Below are 15,400 nucleotides of genomic sequence, written 5' to 3'. Positions count from 1 at the left end.
ACGAGCGCTCGATCCACCGGCGCTCGGTGGGCAGCCACCGGAGGACCCGCCCGTCCGACACGCCCGCGTACGGGCCGCCGCCAGCGCCGTCGAACGCCACGCTCTCGGGCCCCGCGGCGCCGCCGTCCACGGGGATCAGCTCGAGCCTGCCGCCGTCGCCGGCGCGTATCTCCAGCACGGCCACGTCGCCGTCGCGCCCGCGGCGCGAGTCGAGGGACAGGAACGCCGCGAGGGCGGCCGCGAGCACCGCGAGCCCGATCGTCCTCATGGGAACGTCCACAAAAAGTCGATGAAGGGCAGGTTTTGGCGAGGAAAACATGGAGACGTCGTGCTCGGTTCGATGTCGTCTCGCGTGGGTTTGGACTTTGGAAAGCGGGACGAACGGTGACCTGCCACCGAGCCCCGGACATTGGTGCATGCAAATCTGTTGGCGGCGCGGAGAAGGCCTGCTGCTGTTTTCGTGAAAAGGCATCCGGCTCCGCGCACCGGCCCACTCGTGGCGGCCGCTCCTTCTGATGGGCTGGCCGGCTGCTGATGTACGCGTTGATGGGCCGGTCTTCTGCTGCTAATTGGCCTGTACGGTGCATGATGCTAGGTGGCCGTCGGCCTGTTGGCGAGCGCTTCCTTCTTTTCAGCCCAAACGAATGAAAGGCGGCTTTCCTAGGGATCATCTAAGTGTAAGTTTTTTCCTAAAAGAAAAAGGGTTCTACGCTGTAGGTGTGACTTTCTAGTTTCCACATGCCGGGCCATGCAGATTTTCTATTTTATTTTATTTTTTCCAAATGTACTTTTCTTTTTTTTCTTAGTTTCATGCGCCATTTACCATCGTTAATATGGTGCTTCAGCCAGCGGCGCCACCATTGTTGCCATTATGCCATCAGGTTCAAAGGTCGAGTCAACAATAATCTCTAACCTAAGCAGCACCAGCTCACATCTCTTTCCAAAAAAAAAAACTAGCACTTGCTCACAACTAGGATTGTGTAGTGTGCACTGTCCCCTCGTGCAGACGCTGCCCAGGTGAGGTGACTGAGCGGCGGGGCAGATGGAGCGGTGAGTGCTGACACCCAAAGCATCAAGCTACCTGAAGCTGGGAGCTAGCATGGAAAAGTCATGGCCTGTCTTGATGTGACGCCTCCTCCTGCCCGGCCTGCTATCACTACTAGTACCAGGCTGCCTGCAGCTGCAACCTCTGCTTCGAATTATTTGGTTCGTTAATCGGGCAGTGCTGCGAGCTTAGCAGCTTTACCGCAGAACCCCCATGGCCTGAATATACGGAGAAATACATTTTTCTCGCAAGTCACGTTAATGGCCCCAAACTTGTTCGTGCATGATCTTCTGGTAGGATAGACATGGTGGTTTGTTACTTGTATTCCTGCTGCCAAATTGAAGTTGTAATATACTATATATCTCCATTGAAAGTACTTGCAGTTGCAGCCGAAGCATGATGCATGTGTACACGCCCATACCCATCAGAAATGCTTGACACGTGTGCGTGCATGTCCAAGGTGGCTAAACTTTAATTCCTGTTTGGACACCGTATTAAATATAAATTAATTACAAAACCAATCGTATAAATGCAGGCTAATTCATGAGATGAATCCATTAAACCTAATCAGTTCATGATTTGACCAGTAAACATACGCTAATGATGGATTAATTAAGTTTAATAGATTTATCCCGTGGATTAGTCTACATTTATGCAATTGATTTTATAATTAACTTTTATTTAATATTTCTAATTGGTGTCTAAACGTCGGGGAAACTTTAATCCGGCGGATCGTGACAGACCATAACGCTAGCTTCGTTCTGAGTCATGTCCCATGCATGGGAGATAGGTCAAAGCATCAGCAGTAGGCTTCAAAATATATGCCAATGGAATCAAGAGAGCTGGGTAACTGTTCCAGCATGGAGCACGCACGCAAGCGTGTTACCACTTTTATTCCCCTTCTTCCTTTGCCATGCCTGAACAAAAGAGGCATCCGTGCCATGCGCTCCTGTTCTGCAAAGTCCACACACACGCACGTAATAATAAAGAAAGGAGAATAGGAGATGATGGGAGCAACTGAGTTTTGGTATGGGATGGGATGGTAGCACTGTTGTGTAGGCAGTCGAGTCTGTGCCTCCATCTCCTTCACTTCACTTCACTCGCCGTTGGCATGCAGCTGATGACTGCATGCACACCTGACCTGACCTGGAGACACTGCAGGCAAGCAGCAGGGAGCTCAGCTGTATGGAAGTAAAATATCATCCATCCATATATATGAATAATAATAATGATCAGACAGGCCGGAAGGAGCTGAGCAACGCCATTCAAGTGATGGGACGTTGGATCACTGTAAAGATTCTCTCAGTCATCGGCAGCGGCAAGCATATGGAGACAGCATGTGTGTGTACGTGCTGCATCATGCTATTGATCGATCTGCCACAACCGGCAAACGAATGGAACGAAAGGGGAAAAGATGCCCACGCTCACTCGGAACTCAACACACAACAACAAGCAGCTATTATTATCACTGCCTCTGAAAATTAGCTTTGCCACCATCTGCAACTGATAAGTAGCTAGGTTCAGCACCTGATCCTGGGGCCTGCTGGCCATAATACATGGCATCGATCTATCTACTTGTGGTACCAACTTTGGAAGGGCAGAGACAAAAGAAGAAGATGCCATCACCTCGCTCACTGGATCGGATTTGCTTGCTAAGCTATACCTCTTGCTGCTAATGATGACTCCAAAAAAGTGTACTGTACTACAAAACTGTACATGAAATGAAGAGGTTAGCTAGCTGTCGACGGGTCATCATGAATAATCGAGAGAGAGGAAATGTGTACAGAAGAGAACACATATAACACATGCAGCTTAGCCAATGATATCGATCGATTGAGAGAGGGCGATGCATTGCAGCCTTGCAGGCTAGCGCAGGAACGAACAGTTGGGGAGGAACCCACACCCACGCCCTGCCGGCCGGACGACCGTGACTTTATTGTGAGATGTTTTCAACAGTCTCGCGCATAGTGCCGTGGGGCTCAGCTCGCTCGTCAGTCCGTGGCCGTGGCCGCACACACACAGGGCCAACTAGTATCTAGCCAGAGAGCGATCGAGATCGAGCTGCACATATATATGTGCGTGCTGCTGGTCATATGCATGGAATCTACTGCAGTAACAAACTGCATGCAGATCGAGTCATCGAGACATGGAGGAAAGGAGATTGTTGAATTGGCGCCCACCATCCATATGGTACGTACGTACTACATACTGGCACAGGAATGTAGAGAAAACTGTGGCTGTGGTGTGTACACGTCCATGATTAAGGCATGCGGACGACACAGTCTCTAGCTGCTTGATGGAGTTTGGGCTCCTACTGTTACAACTTTTCCACAACATGCATGTCTCTAGCTACTAGCATCTGGAAAATATGAACTTTTTCTAGATCAATGGAATGACCAGCATGTATATATACCAGTTGAAATAAGGCAATATTAGTTAGCACATGGAGCAAATGGCGTAGTATACATGTAAAAGGTTTCCATGTGCATATCATCGGTACAAGTCCTGAGTGGTGGCATAATTGTACGAGTGCACTCTTGTACATACAGGATACTAGTCACCTACAGAACTATTGTGTGGCATCGATATCGTCTACAGACCACGAGATAGACAAGTTTCAACCACAAAAACTGTGGAATAATATTGTGCTTTTATACCATTGCAAATAAAACATAATCACGTGGCATGAACGACTTTTAACTAGAGCTAGATTATTTTAGTTTTTAAGTGCAACAATGTTTTGACAGGTGGAGGGTATAGTGCTTCTGTAGTTTTATTAATCGGTGTACATACATACATACATACATACATACATACATACATACATACATACATACATATATATATATATGAATTGATAAGGTCCTTTCCTATTTCATTTCCATTCAAAGAGTTAGTATGTGGAAAGATAAAAACAATATCAAAGAAATGAATCTTCATGCCCTATATCCGCTAGATGCGCTTACAGTCGTGGACAAGGCACTCACATTTGTTCTCAAGAAATAAATATAACCACCATAGTTGATTTGAATATAATAAAAATATTCAGAAAAATTAAAACCGACTACGAACTTTGTATCTGACTTTCACTACGTATTTTTCTACTATAAGTCTGTAATAATAGTCATAAATAGTTTTTGGACAAATTCAAACATCATGGGGCTTCTTGCATTGCAACTTCCCTTTTTTTTGGGCATGTCTATTATCTATATATGTGGTATATGATTTCAGTCCACTATGCTACATTCTTTCGGTACATGTCGAATAGTAGAATGTTGAAATACCATGTGATATTAACTCGCCCATAATTATGAAAAAAATGAAGTTATCATGATTTTAAGAATTATTTCATGAATCACTTTTTTTATCTTCATGCTAAGAAGATTCGAGTCACCCTAAAACTCACAAATAAATATGGTTTTATGATACACTATATTTTTATATATATTTTTAAAAACTCGTGATCAAAGTCCATATGAGAAAATGATGATATCAAAACAATTATATATTTGTGAATGAAGGACTAGGGGCATGCATATTTTTTTGGAAGAAATTAACTAAAAAACCGGACAATCATCACCTGACCTCTTTATAAACCTTTTAGCACCTGAATCTATCCAAAATCCTATATCATAGGTATAGCTTATGCAGCGACGGGTTTTGGTAGCGCAACAAATCAAAGTAAAACATGATAGATGAGTAGGGACGGGGGGTTCATACTTTTTCTTGTGCGCATGATATCTCCAAAAACAACAAAATACATATTCTGTAAAAGGTAGTAAGCATGGCAGCCAACTGTTCCTTTCTTCTCTTTTTTGAGGATACTTTCCCTCTCTAGTTAAGGTGCAATATTCAAACATTGCCTTGCTATTTTGTAAAAGGGATTATGCAAAACCAGTGGCATTGTAGCAATTGTCCATTAATATATTTGGAGAGGTGGTTGATATTATTGGCAACTTCAATAGTTATGGTGCAACTGTTATATTTATTACAAATTATGGATTTTTTAGGGCATTACAAATTATGAATTGGGCAGTATTTAATCGGTAATAAACTAATAATAGCTCCGATCTAATTAACTTCGCGAGAGGGATTGGAAATAATTAACAAATTGAATAGCTTTGGTCATATGGAAACTTTTATTGTAAAACTGATCGAGCAGCCTTGGCATAAGCAAGCAGCAAGAATGGTGAGTAACCAAAAAACCAGTGACAGAATTTATGAGAGAAGCAATCACGAAACCCTACTAGAAGTGCAAAGTGCCAACCAAAATAATTCTCATGTTTGACTACCCATATGCATGTTGACGTCCATTGTTTGTGGCACTATTCTTTCCCAGTGAGCTACTGGCAAAGCTCATGTTTTAATCGGGTTGTCGCTGAGCATGTTGGACATATGTATTAATGCTGTACAGAACCATGCTAATTGAATTGCTAAATATAAATGTTCTGCAGAACCATGCTATTTGAACTGCTGAAGCTAAAGCCTGTCCAATGGAACACTTCAGAGAAACAGAAAGAGAAGTCCATGGGGCACAGTTGATCTCAAAATAGTTGTATATATAGAATAAAGATTTTTAGGCAAATATAGTAGCCATATAACAGGAGGAATATAATGTATGTGCAATTCCTGCGCTATTCAAACCCACTCTTAGATTCGTCTTGTCCATCAAATGGCAAAAGAAAAAATGGCAGTCGCTCCCCAATATATAATGGCTCACATGAGGTTGCACCCCGCTTTCCTACCGTCCAAAGGCTTCTACAGTCTTCAAAAGCTGCACTGCATAAAGGCATGTAAAAACACCAGCAGCTAAATCCTGAAGCTTGCTGCTGTACACTATACTGGAGCTAACTAGAGCAAGCTCTGGACTGGATTGAATGAAGCCACATTACAAGATTATTCATCACAGTAGTGGAGATTGGAGAATTGTACAAAGCAACAGTTGCTGCCCAATCGATCAGTCATTCAAGATCGAACAATCCACATCAAATACCATGAAATTCTTGCTCACATCTCCTAGCTAGTTAAACAGTAGCTAACTAGCTACACCGTTTCAAATAAAAATGCGCACAAAAGATCGAACAGAGCTTGAGAAAGATCCATGGATATATAAAAAAAAGACAATGCTAGATAAGGATTACTTATTATGGGAAGCCATTGGGGAAGTACAAGTTGGACGGGCTCCCCCGGCCGCCGTTCCCTTTCCTCGCATCGCCGGCGACCGCCGCCGCCATCTCCTGGCCCTGGTACATGAGCGTGGAGTTCATCGTCAGGCTCACCAAGCTGTCGTCGGCGTCGCTCCTTGGGAAATTCTCGCCGTCGCTTCCTCCGGCCTCGCCGCCGGCGCCGGGCGCGCCCTCGTCGCGCGTGGTCACCATCACCGCGGACTGCACGAGCTCGAGGCACAGCCTGAGCTTGTTGGGCTCGATGTGCGTCAGCCCCGGTACGGCGCCCTTGAAGAGGAACTCGGAGGTCAGGCTGCGGAGCACGTCCAGCGGGGTGACGCCGTCGAGCGTCCTGGCGTTCGGGTCGGCGTGGTGGTCCAGGAGGACGGACACCATGTCGGGGGAGACCATCTCGGCAGCCAGGTGCAGGGCGGTCTTCCCGGTCGGCCCGGCGCGGGAGTTGACGTCGGCCGCGCCGAGCTCGAGCAGCGCCTTGACGACGTCGCGGTTACAGTGCTGGACGGCGTAGTGGACGGCGAGCGCGTCGTCGAGGTCGAGGCCCTCGCCCATGACCATCAGCTTGACGAGCTCGATGTCGGCCGCGTCCAGGGCCCGCCGCATGCGCCGGATCTTGTGGTCGCGGTCGGCGGCGGAGGACGGGGCGTTGATGGGCAGGTAGTGGTGGGTGAGGAACGGCGAGCGCGGCGTGTTCGCGGCGGCGACCGGGGACTTGGCGCGGATCTCCTCAATCTTGGCGACCACATCGATGGGGAGGTGCTTGGCGAGGAGATCGGCGGAGAGGCCGGAACGCGCCACCAGGTGGGAGCAGGTGGCCCAGAGCTCCTGCATCTCGAACTTGCGCGACGCCATGAGCACCTTCATCACGTCGTCCACGGACGCCTCCTTCACCATGCTCTCCAGCTGCTTCTGCAATGCGCCCCTCCAAAATTAATAACGGTTAGTACCAGATTCCCCAATAATCAGACAGAAATCGCAGGCGATTAGCAACATGAAATGAAGTGCCTAATCGATCCGAGCGCACTGCATAGTTCTCATTGCAGCAATATGTGCAGCATGGAGCTTGACTGTACTTGCATCAGCATGGCAGTTGTACGGCAAGGTGTTTTGGAAATGATGCACGGCATGCATCGAGTTGTTGCTAGGAGCTGCTGGTTGGATCGATCTCCGAGAAACCCTAGCGATCGATGCAAATTGCAATGAAATGAAACGCCCGTGCGTGCAATGGGATGTGATGCAAGGAAGGGACAGCAGACATAAACAAGGGCGTGACAAGACTCTTCCTAGTAAAGATGAGTCAGAGGCTGGGCTCGATCCATGACAAGTGATGACAGGTGCAGTGCAGACGCGAAGCGGCAGAAAAGCAAGCGAGACTGTGAGAGACTAGAGACGACTCAGTCCCCTGCAGCCTGCAGCCTGCCACACACGACGCAACAAAAAAAAATGGATAGAATAATGCGATCGAGAAGAGAGAGCTCGAGGGAGCACTGATGGAGGGATTTCTGCCGATGATACTGGCGCAGGCTCAGAGGGCACAGTAGCAGGCCATGAATCGGAAAGGCAAAGTGGCAACCTAGGGATCTAGTCGAGCATGCATGCAGGCCGGAGCAGCTGCTCAGCTCAGCGTGAGCTCAGGCGATTCTCTGGCTCCATCTTGAATTGATGCCACTGGAAAGATGCTCCAGCTTCAATCAATCATGGGTTCATGGCAGGGCTAAGCTAGCGACCATGGCGGATGCTTAATGAATCGATGGTGCGCGCCGAGGTGTCAGCTGCAGATCCCGAGAGGAAATCCCCACCTGGACCAGCAGCGCGAGCTGCTCGACGCCGAAGGAGCGCGCGGCGGCGAGGGTGTCGAGGGCGAGGTCGACGGCGGCGCCGCAGCGGGTGTGCCAGCATCCCCTGGCGCCGCAGCCGGGGAGCGGCCCGCTCTTGGGCGCCGCCACCGACGCCTGGCCGCTGTAGAGGAACTGCAGCACGAGCACGAGCACCTCGTACCGGATGGAGCTGACGGGGATGACCAGCTCCGGCGCGGCGCCCGCGGGCCGGGCACCGGGGGAGCCCAGGGGCGGCGGCGGCGGGGGCTGGTGGTTGGGGTCGAGGCCGCAGAAGAGCTTGCGGAAGAAGAGGCTGCGCGCGGCGAGGACGCAGCGGTGGGCGTGCACGAGGCGGCCCTCGACGCTGAAGGCGACGTCGCTGAAGGCCTGCCCGTTGATGAGCAGGTTGAGGTAGTCGAGCGAGAGGGACTTGAGCGAGTCCTCCGAGCTCATGATCTCATGTGCAGCAAGCCGCCGGGAGAGGGAGGGGTCGCAAAGGCGCGCCGCGGCCGGGGCGACGGATCGGCCGGCCCGGCTTTCCGGAGAGATAAGGCGCGGATTTTGGAGGGGAAAGCAGGCGGCAGGAAAGGAGGGGAGCACAGCGCCCGGGCGACTGTGGAGGGAGGAAGACGATGGAAAAGGCAGCTGGCTAGGGTGAAGGGTGACCGCACCGCACTGTGAAAGGGATCGGAGGAGGGAGAGGCGTGCGCTCTCACTGCTATCGCCTCGCGTGGTCGGGGCCCTCCCCTTTGCGCTAGCTAGCTACAGGGAGGGGTACCCTTCACGATCGCTGTGGCTTTGTGGGTGGGGACGCGCTCTCTACAGTCTTTGTCTACAGTTCCATTGATGTGTGCACTCTGCGCGAACAATGGCGGAGGTGAGGGAGGCAACTAGGCAAGGCGGCAGCCATTGACCCAATGAGACAAGCTAGCGTGGTGGCGGTGTACCCTGCAGCTGTGTGTTACTGCGGCCGGCGTTGGGTTATTATAATCTTTTTGGTAAAGTCAGTTCGAATTAAAGTGGGGATTGTGATTGGTCGAGATCTTAGACATGGCTGGACGACTGGACCAACATCGGTCAAAATAAAGGTTAGAGACGCAAGTAGAAATGTCTACTGTGCGTTATTATGGACAGTGAAAATCATTTGAACCATCCAACCAAGAATATTAATTTTGCCTAGACCATATAGTATTGATAAATTAAATGAAAAATACAGTATGTCTAAGTTTTGTAGTGAAGGCGATTTATAAATTTTGCTTTCAATAATTTGGACCAAATTTAAGAGTTGTCACTATTAGCACATTTTACACGTGACATACACTACTAAAAAAGATCTTTAGGGGCGGGTAAAAATATATTTTTAGAGGCGGATGCGGTACCCACTCCTAATTCTCGCAGCTAGAAATGCTATTTTTAGGAGCGGGGAATGCGCCCGCTCCTTAAAATAATTTTTAGAGGCGGATCATGCCATGACCTGCCCCTACAAATCAATTTTCAGAAAATAAAAAAAATCAAAAAAACATATTGCAACCAGCCACCACAAGCCCTGTACTATCGAGGTACAATTTTTTTTACGAAATATGCATATTTACATCACCCTAGGCTCGAACAGCATGCCTCAAGCCTCGCACGTACCTTCTTCTCCACCACACTACACAGTCACTTGTGACTCTATAAGGTATGTTATTCTTTTATATTAACTCTGAAATTAATTTGTAGGGGCAGGTGACAACATCACCTGCTCCTAAAAGTCATTTTTAGGGGCGCACCGCCCCTAAAAATATTTTTCTACTTTATTTTAAAAATTCATTTAAATCTTTACATATAGCAAAATAAATTAAAAAATAAAACTTCTACACTATAGTTATTGTGAACTGTAGATAAAAAAATATACCAAGTATATTTCAATGTATATAAAGGTTAAGATTGTGGAAATCTCAAAGTATAACTTGAGTTGTATGAGATACTATATAGTCTTGGCTATTAGATAACTTATAATAATTTTTTGGACTATTAAATAATCTTAAATAAAAAAGTTCAACTACAAAATTGTAGGTATCATCAATCTCTATAATTTTGATATGAAGTTTGACTTTATTTAAGATCATATGAAAAAGTTATAAATTTTTTTACGTGGGACTATTTATTTGTAAAGGGGGTCATGCTATCACCCGCTCCTAAAAATATATTTCTAGAGGCGGGTGAATTGCTATAGTAAACCTACTTTATTTGTAGGAGCGGGTTATCTTTTGGACCGCCCCTACAAAAACAGGGCATCCCTACAAATCGTTTTTGTAGTAGTGATATTCATTATTTAAATTTATGACCAAAGAGGTCATGCCTACTTGTGTTCAAACTCCAATTTATTTGAATTTGAATTTGGGATTTTGATATTATGCTCAAAAGTGAATGTCTCGAGCTAATATAAGGTAGATAGTGTTCAAAATTGAAATTTTATTGGTAAAGATATAATAATTGCGTGTTCAGAGTTTTTGATGTAATTATTTTGAGCTCAAAGCAGCCAGTCGTTTAATCTCATGCGTTCTAGGTTGTTTCTGTTGAGACTCAAAATCATACTTAATATTGCGAACCAGCTTCTAGCTCGAGTATAATCATGCATGGGAGTACAATTAAAGTACTACTACCATGCACCTAAACCCTAACGCATAAGAGCGTTTTCCCTTCAAGTGATCTAAAAACATCAGATCCTGAGTTGCACTTATCAAATGGTTGTATGTGCAGCTGTACTCAGTTTATCAGAAACTTTATTTTCCTACTTCATTCAGCCAGAGCCTGCATGATTTTTTGGTCTTGTAAATAAATATTATTGCCACGTGTGTATGCATGCGCGCGATCAGCATCATGCATGCAGGAACAGTAGTATCACACAGTAGGACAGAAAGTCGGTAACTTTTGACTCCTTTTGCTTTTACCTCCTCTCCTCCCCCCATGCTGATCCCATTGTCCTGTTGTTATTTTTCACCTCGCTCCACAATTATACTCCAAGCAAACGCATACTAGTCAGAACGGTCTTCTACTGTTTCGTACTCTCGTATCATCGTCAGTACGCCGCAGAAGTATACTGGCCATGCCTGATAGATCTGACGCTGATGCAGCTCTATTTTATTCATCTGAATATATGGTAAGAATCAAGAGATGTAGAGATGCATGCACGCATCATTCATCAGCAGCGTGAGATCCGGTATGCTTTGACCGCTGAACACATGTACAGAAGCTAGCTAGCTCGATCGATCGGTAGACCAACCAACCAATGAAATGCAATGCAAAGCGTACGTACGTTATTTGCTGGCTCAGAATTGATTGGTGAACATGGATGCATTTGGTTTCTGGCAGAGATCGACCCATAACACATATAACAGCGTTTGGTGTCAACTGTACAGTAGCCGAGACACGGACAAGCAGGGGCCGGCCGGCGTTATTCCATCTGCTGCATGCATCGATCCTGGAAAGTAGAGAGATTCTTGTTTTTTTCGATGGAAAAAAAATGCAACAACCACAGTCAGAGATGATGATGGTAGATGGCACATTAGGCATCTGATGGACCCGTGTTGCAATGGTGATGGGCTGAAAATGCAGACAAGTGCGCATTCAGGGATTAGCAGGATCCCGGAAGTTCACCTAGCAACTAGCATGGTGGCGGCTATCCAAAATGTTTATTTTGTCCTCCATAGTCCTAGGAGGATGACCACAAAGTGAATTTGTCCCCTGCTTCCAATCCAAAGCCTTATATTGCTTCAGCGAGGTCACTACTTTGTCACCATCTGCCTAGCTCCTCCTAGTTGTCTCAGATGCATCCTCCTCCTCCTGAGAACGGCCCGGGTCCATGGAGAAGGCGGCCCGCTGCCTCTCGCGGGCCACGGGCCTCGCCGCCGCCACGCGCGATGGCCCGCTCCCGCGCCTGGCCGTGCCCGTGGCCGACTGCCTGGCGCGCCGCCTGATCCGTGTTGATAGTAATCCTTGGGTGCTAGATTAGTGCTCTCCTAGTTTAGCTAATGGCTTATTTTAGAAAGTTAGTGTGTGATTGCACTGATTGTGCTCGGCCGGATTGAGAGGGCCAAATTACTTTTCTTGTATTCTGTTATATAAGTATAGCAATAGACCATGGAAAAGCTGCCAAGTTTTGACAGCATCAACGAGACTGTGTCCTCTGTGTTCGCGTGAGTTTGTGTTTGGCCGTGAGCTCGCCGGTGATGTAATCTTCGTCGTCTCTCCGGCGTGTTCCTGACAATTGGCATCGGAGCCGGTTTACGAAGCGGGGTGTGATGGGTGACGAGAAGAAGATCGCCGATGGCTCCTCCAACAATGGCGTCATGATCCAGCGGGTGATTCGTGAGGTGAGAGGAGGGAGTAGCTACCCCACCCTCACCAAGAACAATTAATCCGATTGGGCGCTGCTGATGAAGGTGAAGCTGAAGGCGAGGGCGCTCTGGAACGTCGTCGAGCACGGCGGCGCCGATCCACAAGAAGAGATGATGGCGCTTGACGCTCTCTGCAGCGCGGTGCCATCGGAGATGGTTTCCTCGATTGCCGACAAGGAGATGGCGAAGGAGGCGTGGAAGACCATCTCTAACCTGCAGGTCGGGGACGACCGCATGAAGAAGTCCGCCGCTGTGCAGCTCCGGCGGAAGTTCGATATGGCGACATTCAACGACGGTGAGTCTGTCGAAGACTTCGCGTTGCGCGTGAATGGCATGGCGGCGGAGCTTGCCACGCTTGGTGCAAGGATCGAGGAAGGGAAGATCGTGGAGAAGATCGCCGGCAGCGTTCCGTAGCGGCTCAAGCAGATCGTTCTCTCCATCACCACGCTCCTCGATATGTCGACCCTCACTGTCTCGGACATGGTGGGGCGACTGAGGGCGGCAGAGGATGCCTTCGAGGAGGCACCGAGGTCGCTGCAGCATGATGGGCACCTCTACCTCACAGAGGAGGAATGGGACGCCCGGCGCAAGAAACGGGAGGCAGAGAACCACTCCGGCGGCAGCTCCAGTGGCGGAACAGGGCGTCGCGGAGGAGGAAGAAAGGGGCGCGGCCGTGGGCGTGGAGGCCGGTCGTCGAGCGGGCCGTCATCTGGTAAGCCCACAGGCGACGAGTGCAGGAGGTGTGGCAAGACGGGCCACTAGGCCCGTGAGTGCCCATCGAAGCCCAAGAAGTAACATGCCCACGTGGTCCAGGAGGATGAGGAGGCCACCCTCCTCCTCGTCAGGGAGTCCCCGACCCTTTTCCCTTCACCGCCGCAATCCAGTCGCACGCCTGCGACTGCGATGCGGGCGGCGGCTCCCTCAGCGGGTCCTGCGGCGAGTTCCTCGGCGGCTCCCCCGGTGGAGGATCCGCTCCAGCGGCGGGCGGCTGCCTCCACGGCGGCGGATCCAGTCCGGCGGCGGGCGGCTGCTCCCTTGGCGGGGGATCCACTCCAGCATGCCGTCTTGCCCCTCCAAAGGCCGGGGCAGGCACATGGCAAGGACGGGCGTGAAGCAGCAGAGGCGCCCGGGTCTCAGATCGAGATCCGGGAGGAGAAGGTCTTCGCCCAGCTTGGAGCAAAGGAGGAGCGCAAGGCGGAGCAGTGGGTCCTGGACACCGGGGCAACCAACCACATGTCCGGGTCCAGGGCCGCCTTCTCCAAGCTGGACACGGCGGTGCTGGGCACTGTGCGGTTTGGCAATGACTCGGCGGCGCACATCGAAGGCTGCGGGACGGTCACGTTCGTCTGCAAGAACGGTGAGCTTCGCTCGTTCGACGGGGTCTACTTCATTCCCCGGCTGACGACGAACATCGTGAGCATCGGGCATCTCGAAGAGGTCGGGTACAAGATCGAGATAAGCTCCGGGGTCATGAGGGTCCGAGAGCCTGGCGGCCAACTGCTGGCAAGGGCGTCGCGGGCGACAAATCGGCTGTACCTGCTCTACCTCAAGATGGCACAGCCGGTGTGCCTGGCGATGCGCGGGCGCGACGACGAGGTGGCGTGGCGCTGGCACGAGCGTTTCGGCCACGTCAACATGGCGGCACTCCGGAAGCTGGCTCGGGAGGAGCTGATTCGAGGGCTGCCGGAGCTCGGATAGGTGGAGAGGATCTGCGAGGCTTGCTAGGCGGGCAAGCAGAGGCGCACATCCTTCCCGGCGCAAGCAGAGTACCGTGCGCGGGAGCGCCTGGAACTGGTGCACGGGGACCTTTGCGGTCCCATCACGCCGGCGACACCAAGGGGCAACAGGTACTTCTTGCTGCTAGTGGATGACCTGAGCAGATACATGTGGGTAGCCGCGATTCCTTCAAAGGATTGTGCTGTGGCTGCCATCAAGGAGATTCAGGCGCAGGCAGAAGGCGAGTCTGGAGTCAAACTGAAGGTACTACGAACTGATCGAGGGGGTGAATTCACCTCGATCGAGTTCGCGGAGTAATGCATGGCGGACGACGTTCACTGGCAGCACACCGCGCCCTACAGTCCGCAACAGAATGGCGTGGTCGAACGCCGGAATGGGACTGTGGTGGCCACAGCCAGGAGCATGCTCAAAGCGAAGGGGCTGCCTGGCTGGTTCTGGGGCGAGGCGGTAAGCACGGCGGTGTATGTGCTGAACAGGTGCCCGACGAAGAGTGTGGACGGCATGACGCTGTTCGAGGCGTGGCACGGGAAGAAGCCGACTGTGCACCACCTCAAGACATTCGGCTGCATCGTCTATGTCCGCAGCACTCGACCTCACCTGTCGAAGCTGGAGGATCATGGCCGCAAGATGATCTTCATCGGCTACGAGCGTGGGACAAAGGCGTACCGTACCTACGATCCCATCACCAAGAGTGTCCATGTGACGCGGGATGTTGTCTTCGACGAGCAAGCCCAGTGGGACTGGGCAGCCAGCAGCAGCTCTAGCGTGGCGGACGGCGACGACGATGTGTTCACGGTGGAGTACTCCATCGTGGGCCAGGGACCTCCGACGGCTGCTGAGGGTGCTGCCGAGGCTGCCTGGGATGGTCCTGTGGACAGCGACACGACACCGCCACCATCGCCGCACGCCACTGCAGGAGAGGCGGCAGGAGGTTCCGGCAGGGCGCAGGCAGTGGAGTTTGCCTCGCCACCCGCCGGCGGCGACGACAATCTGGACGCTGACCATGATGAGGAGGCTCCGCTCCGGTTCCGGAAGATCGAAAACATCCTCGGGCCGACATCACCGCTCGGGTTCGCGCCGCGAGCACTGCTGATGGAGGAGCTGCACGCAGTGAGCTCCGATGAGCCAGCCTCATTTGCTGAGGCAGAGCGCTGCCCAAGCTGGAGGAAGGCGATGATGGAGGAGATGGAGTCGATTGAGGACAATCAGACCTGGAGCCTTGCTGATCTCCCGCCTGGG

General features: G+C 50.5%; 1 protein-coding gene across 1 annotated transcript; it reads right to left on the bottom strand.

Annotated features, from left to right (window-relative positions):
• Positions 1-5,975: 5,975 nt before the first annotated feature.
• On the bottom strand, positions 5,976-8,665 carry LOC112887019 (BTB/POZ domain and ankyrin repeat-containing protein NH5.2-like). The gene is made up of 2 exons (XM_025953090.1): positions 8,028-8,665; positions 5,976-7,137 (listed from the first exon to the last, which is right to left on the bottom strand). Exons 1-2 carry the CDS (start codon positions 8,496-8,498, stop codon positions 6,190-6,192), a joined length of 1,419 nt encoding a protein of 472 aa, XP_025808875.1. The 5' UTR covers positions 8,499-8,665; the 3' UTR covers positions 5,976-6,189.
• Between the last annotated feature and the right edge of the window lie 6,735 nt (positions 8,666-15,400).

Source organism: Panicum hallii, chromosome 3 (assembly GCF_002211085.1).
Source record: "Panicum hallii strain FIL2 chromosome 3, PHallii_v3.1, whole genome shotgun sequence".
Classification (NCBI taxonomy): Eukaryota; Viridiplantae; Streptophyta; class Magnoliopsida; order Poales; family Poaceae; genus Panicum; species Panicum hallii.
The sequence above is the reverse complement of the archived record's forward strand: the minus strand, read 5'-3'. Positions and strand labels throughout refer to the sequence as shown.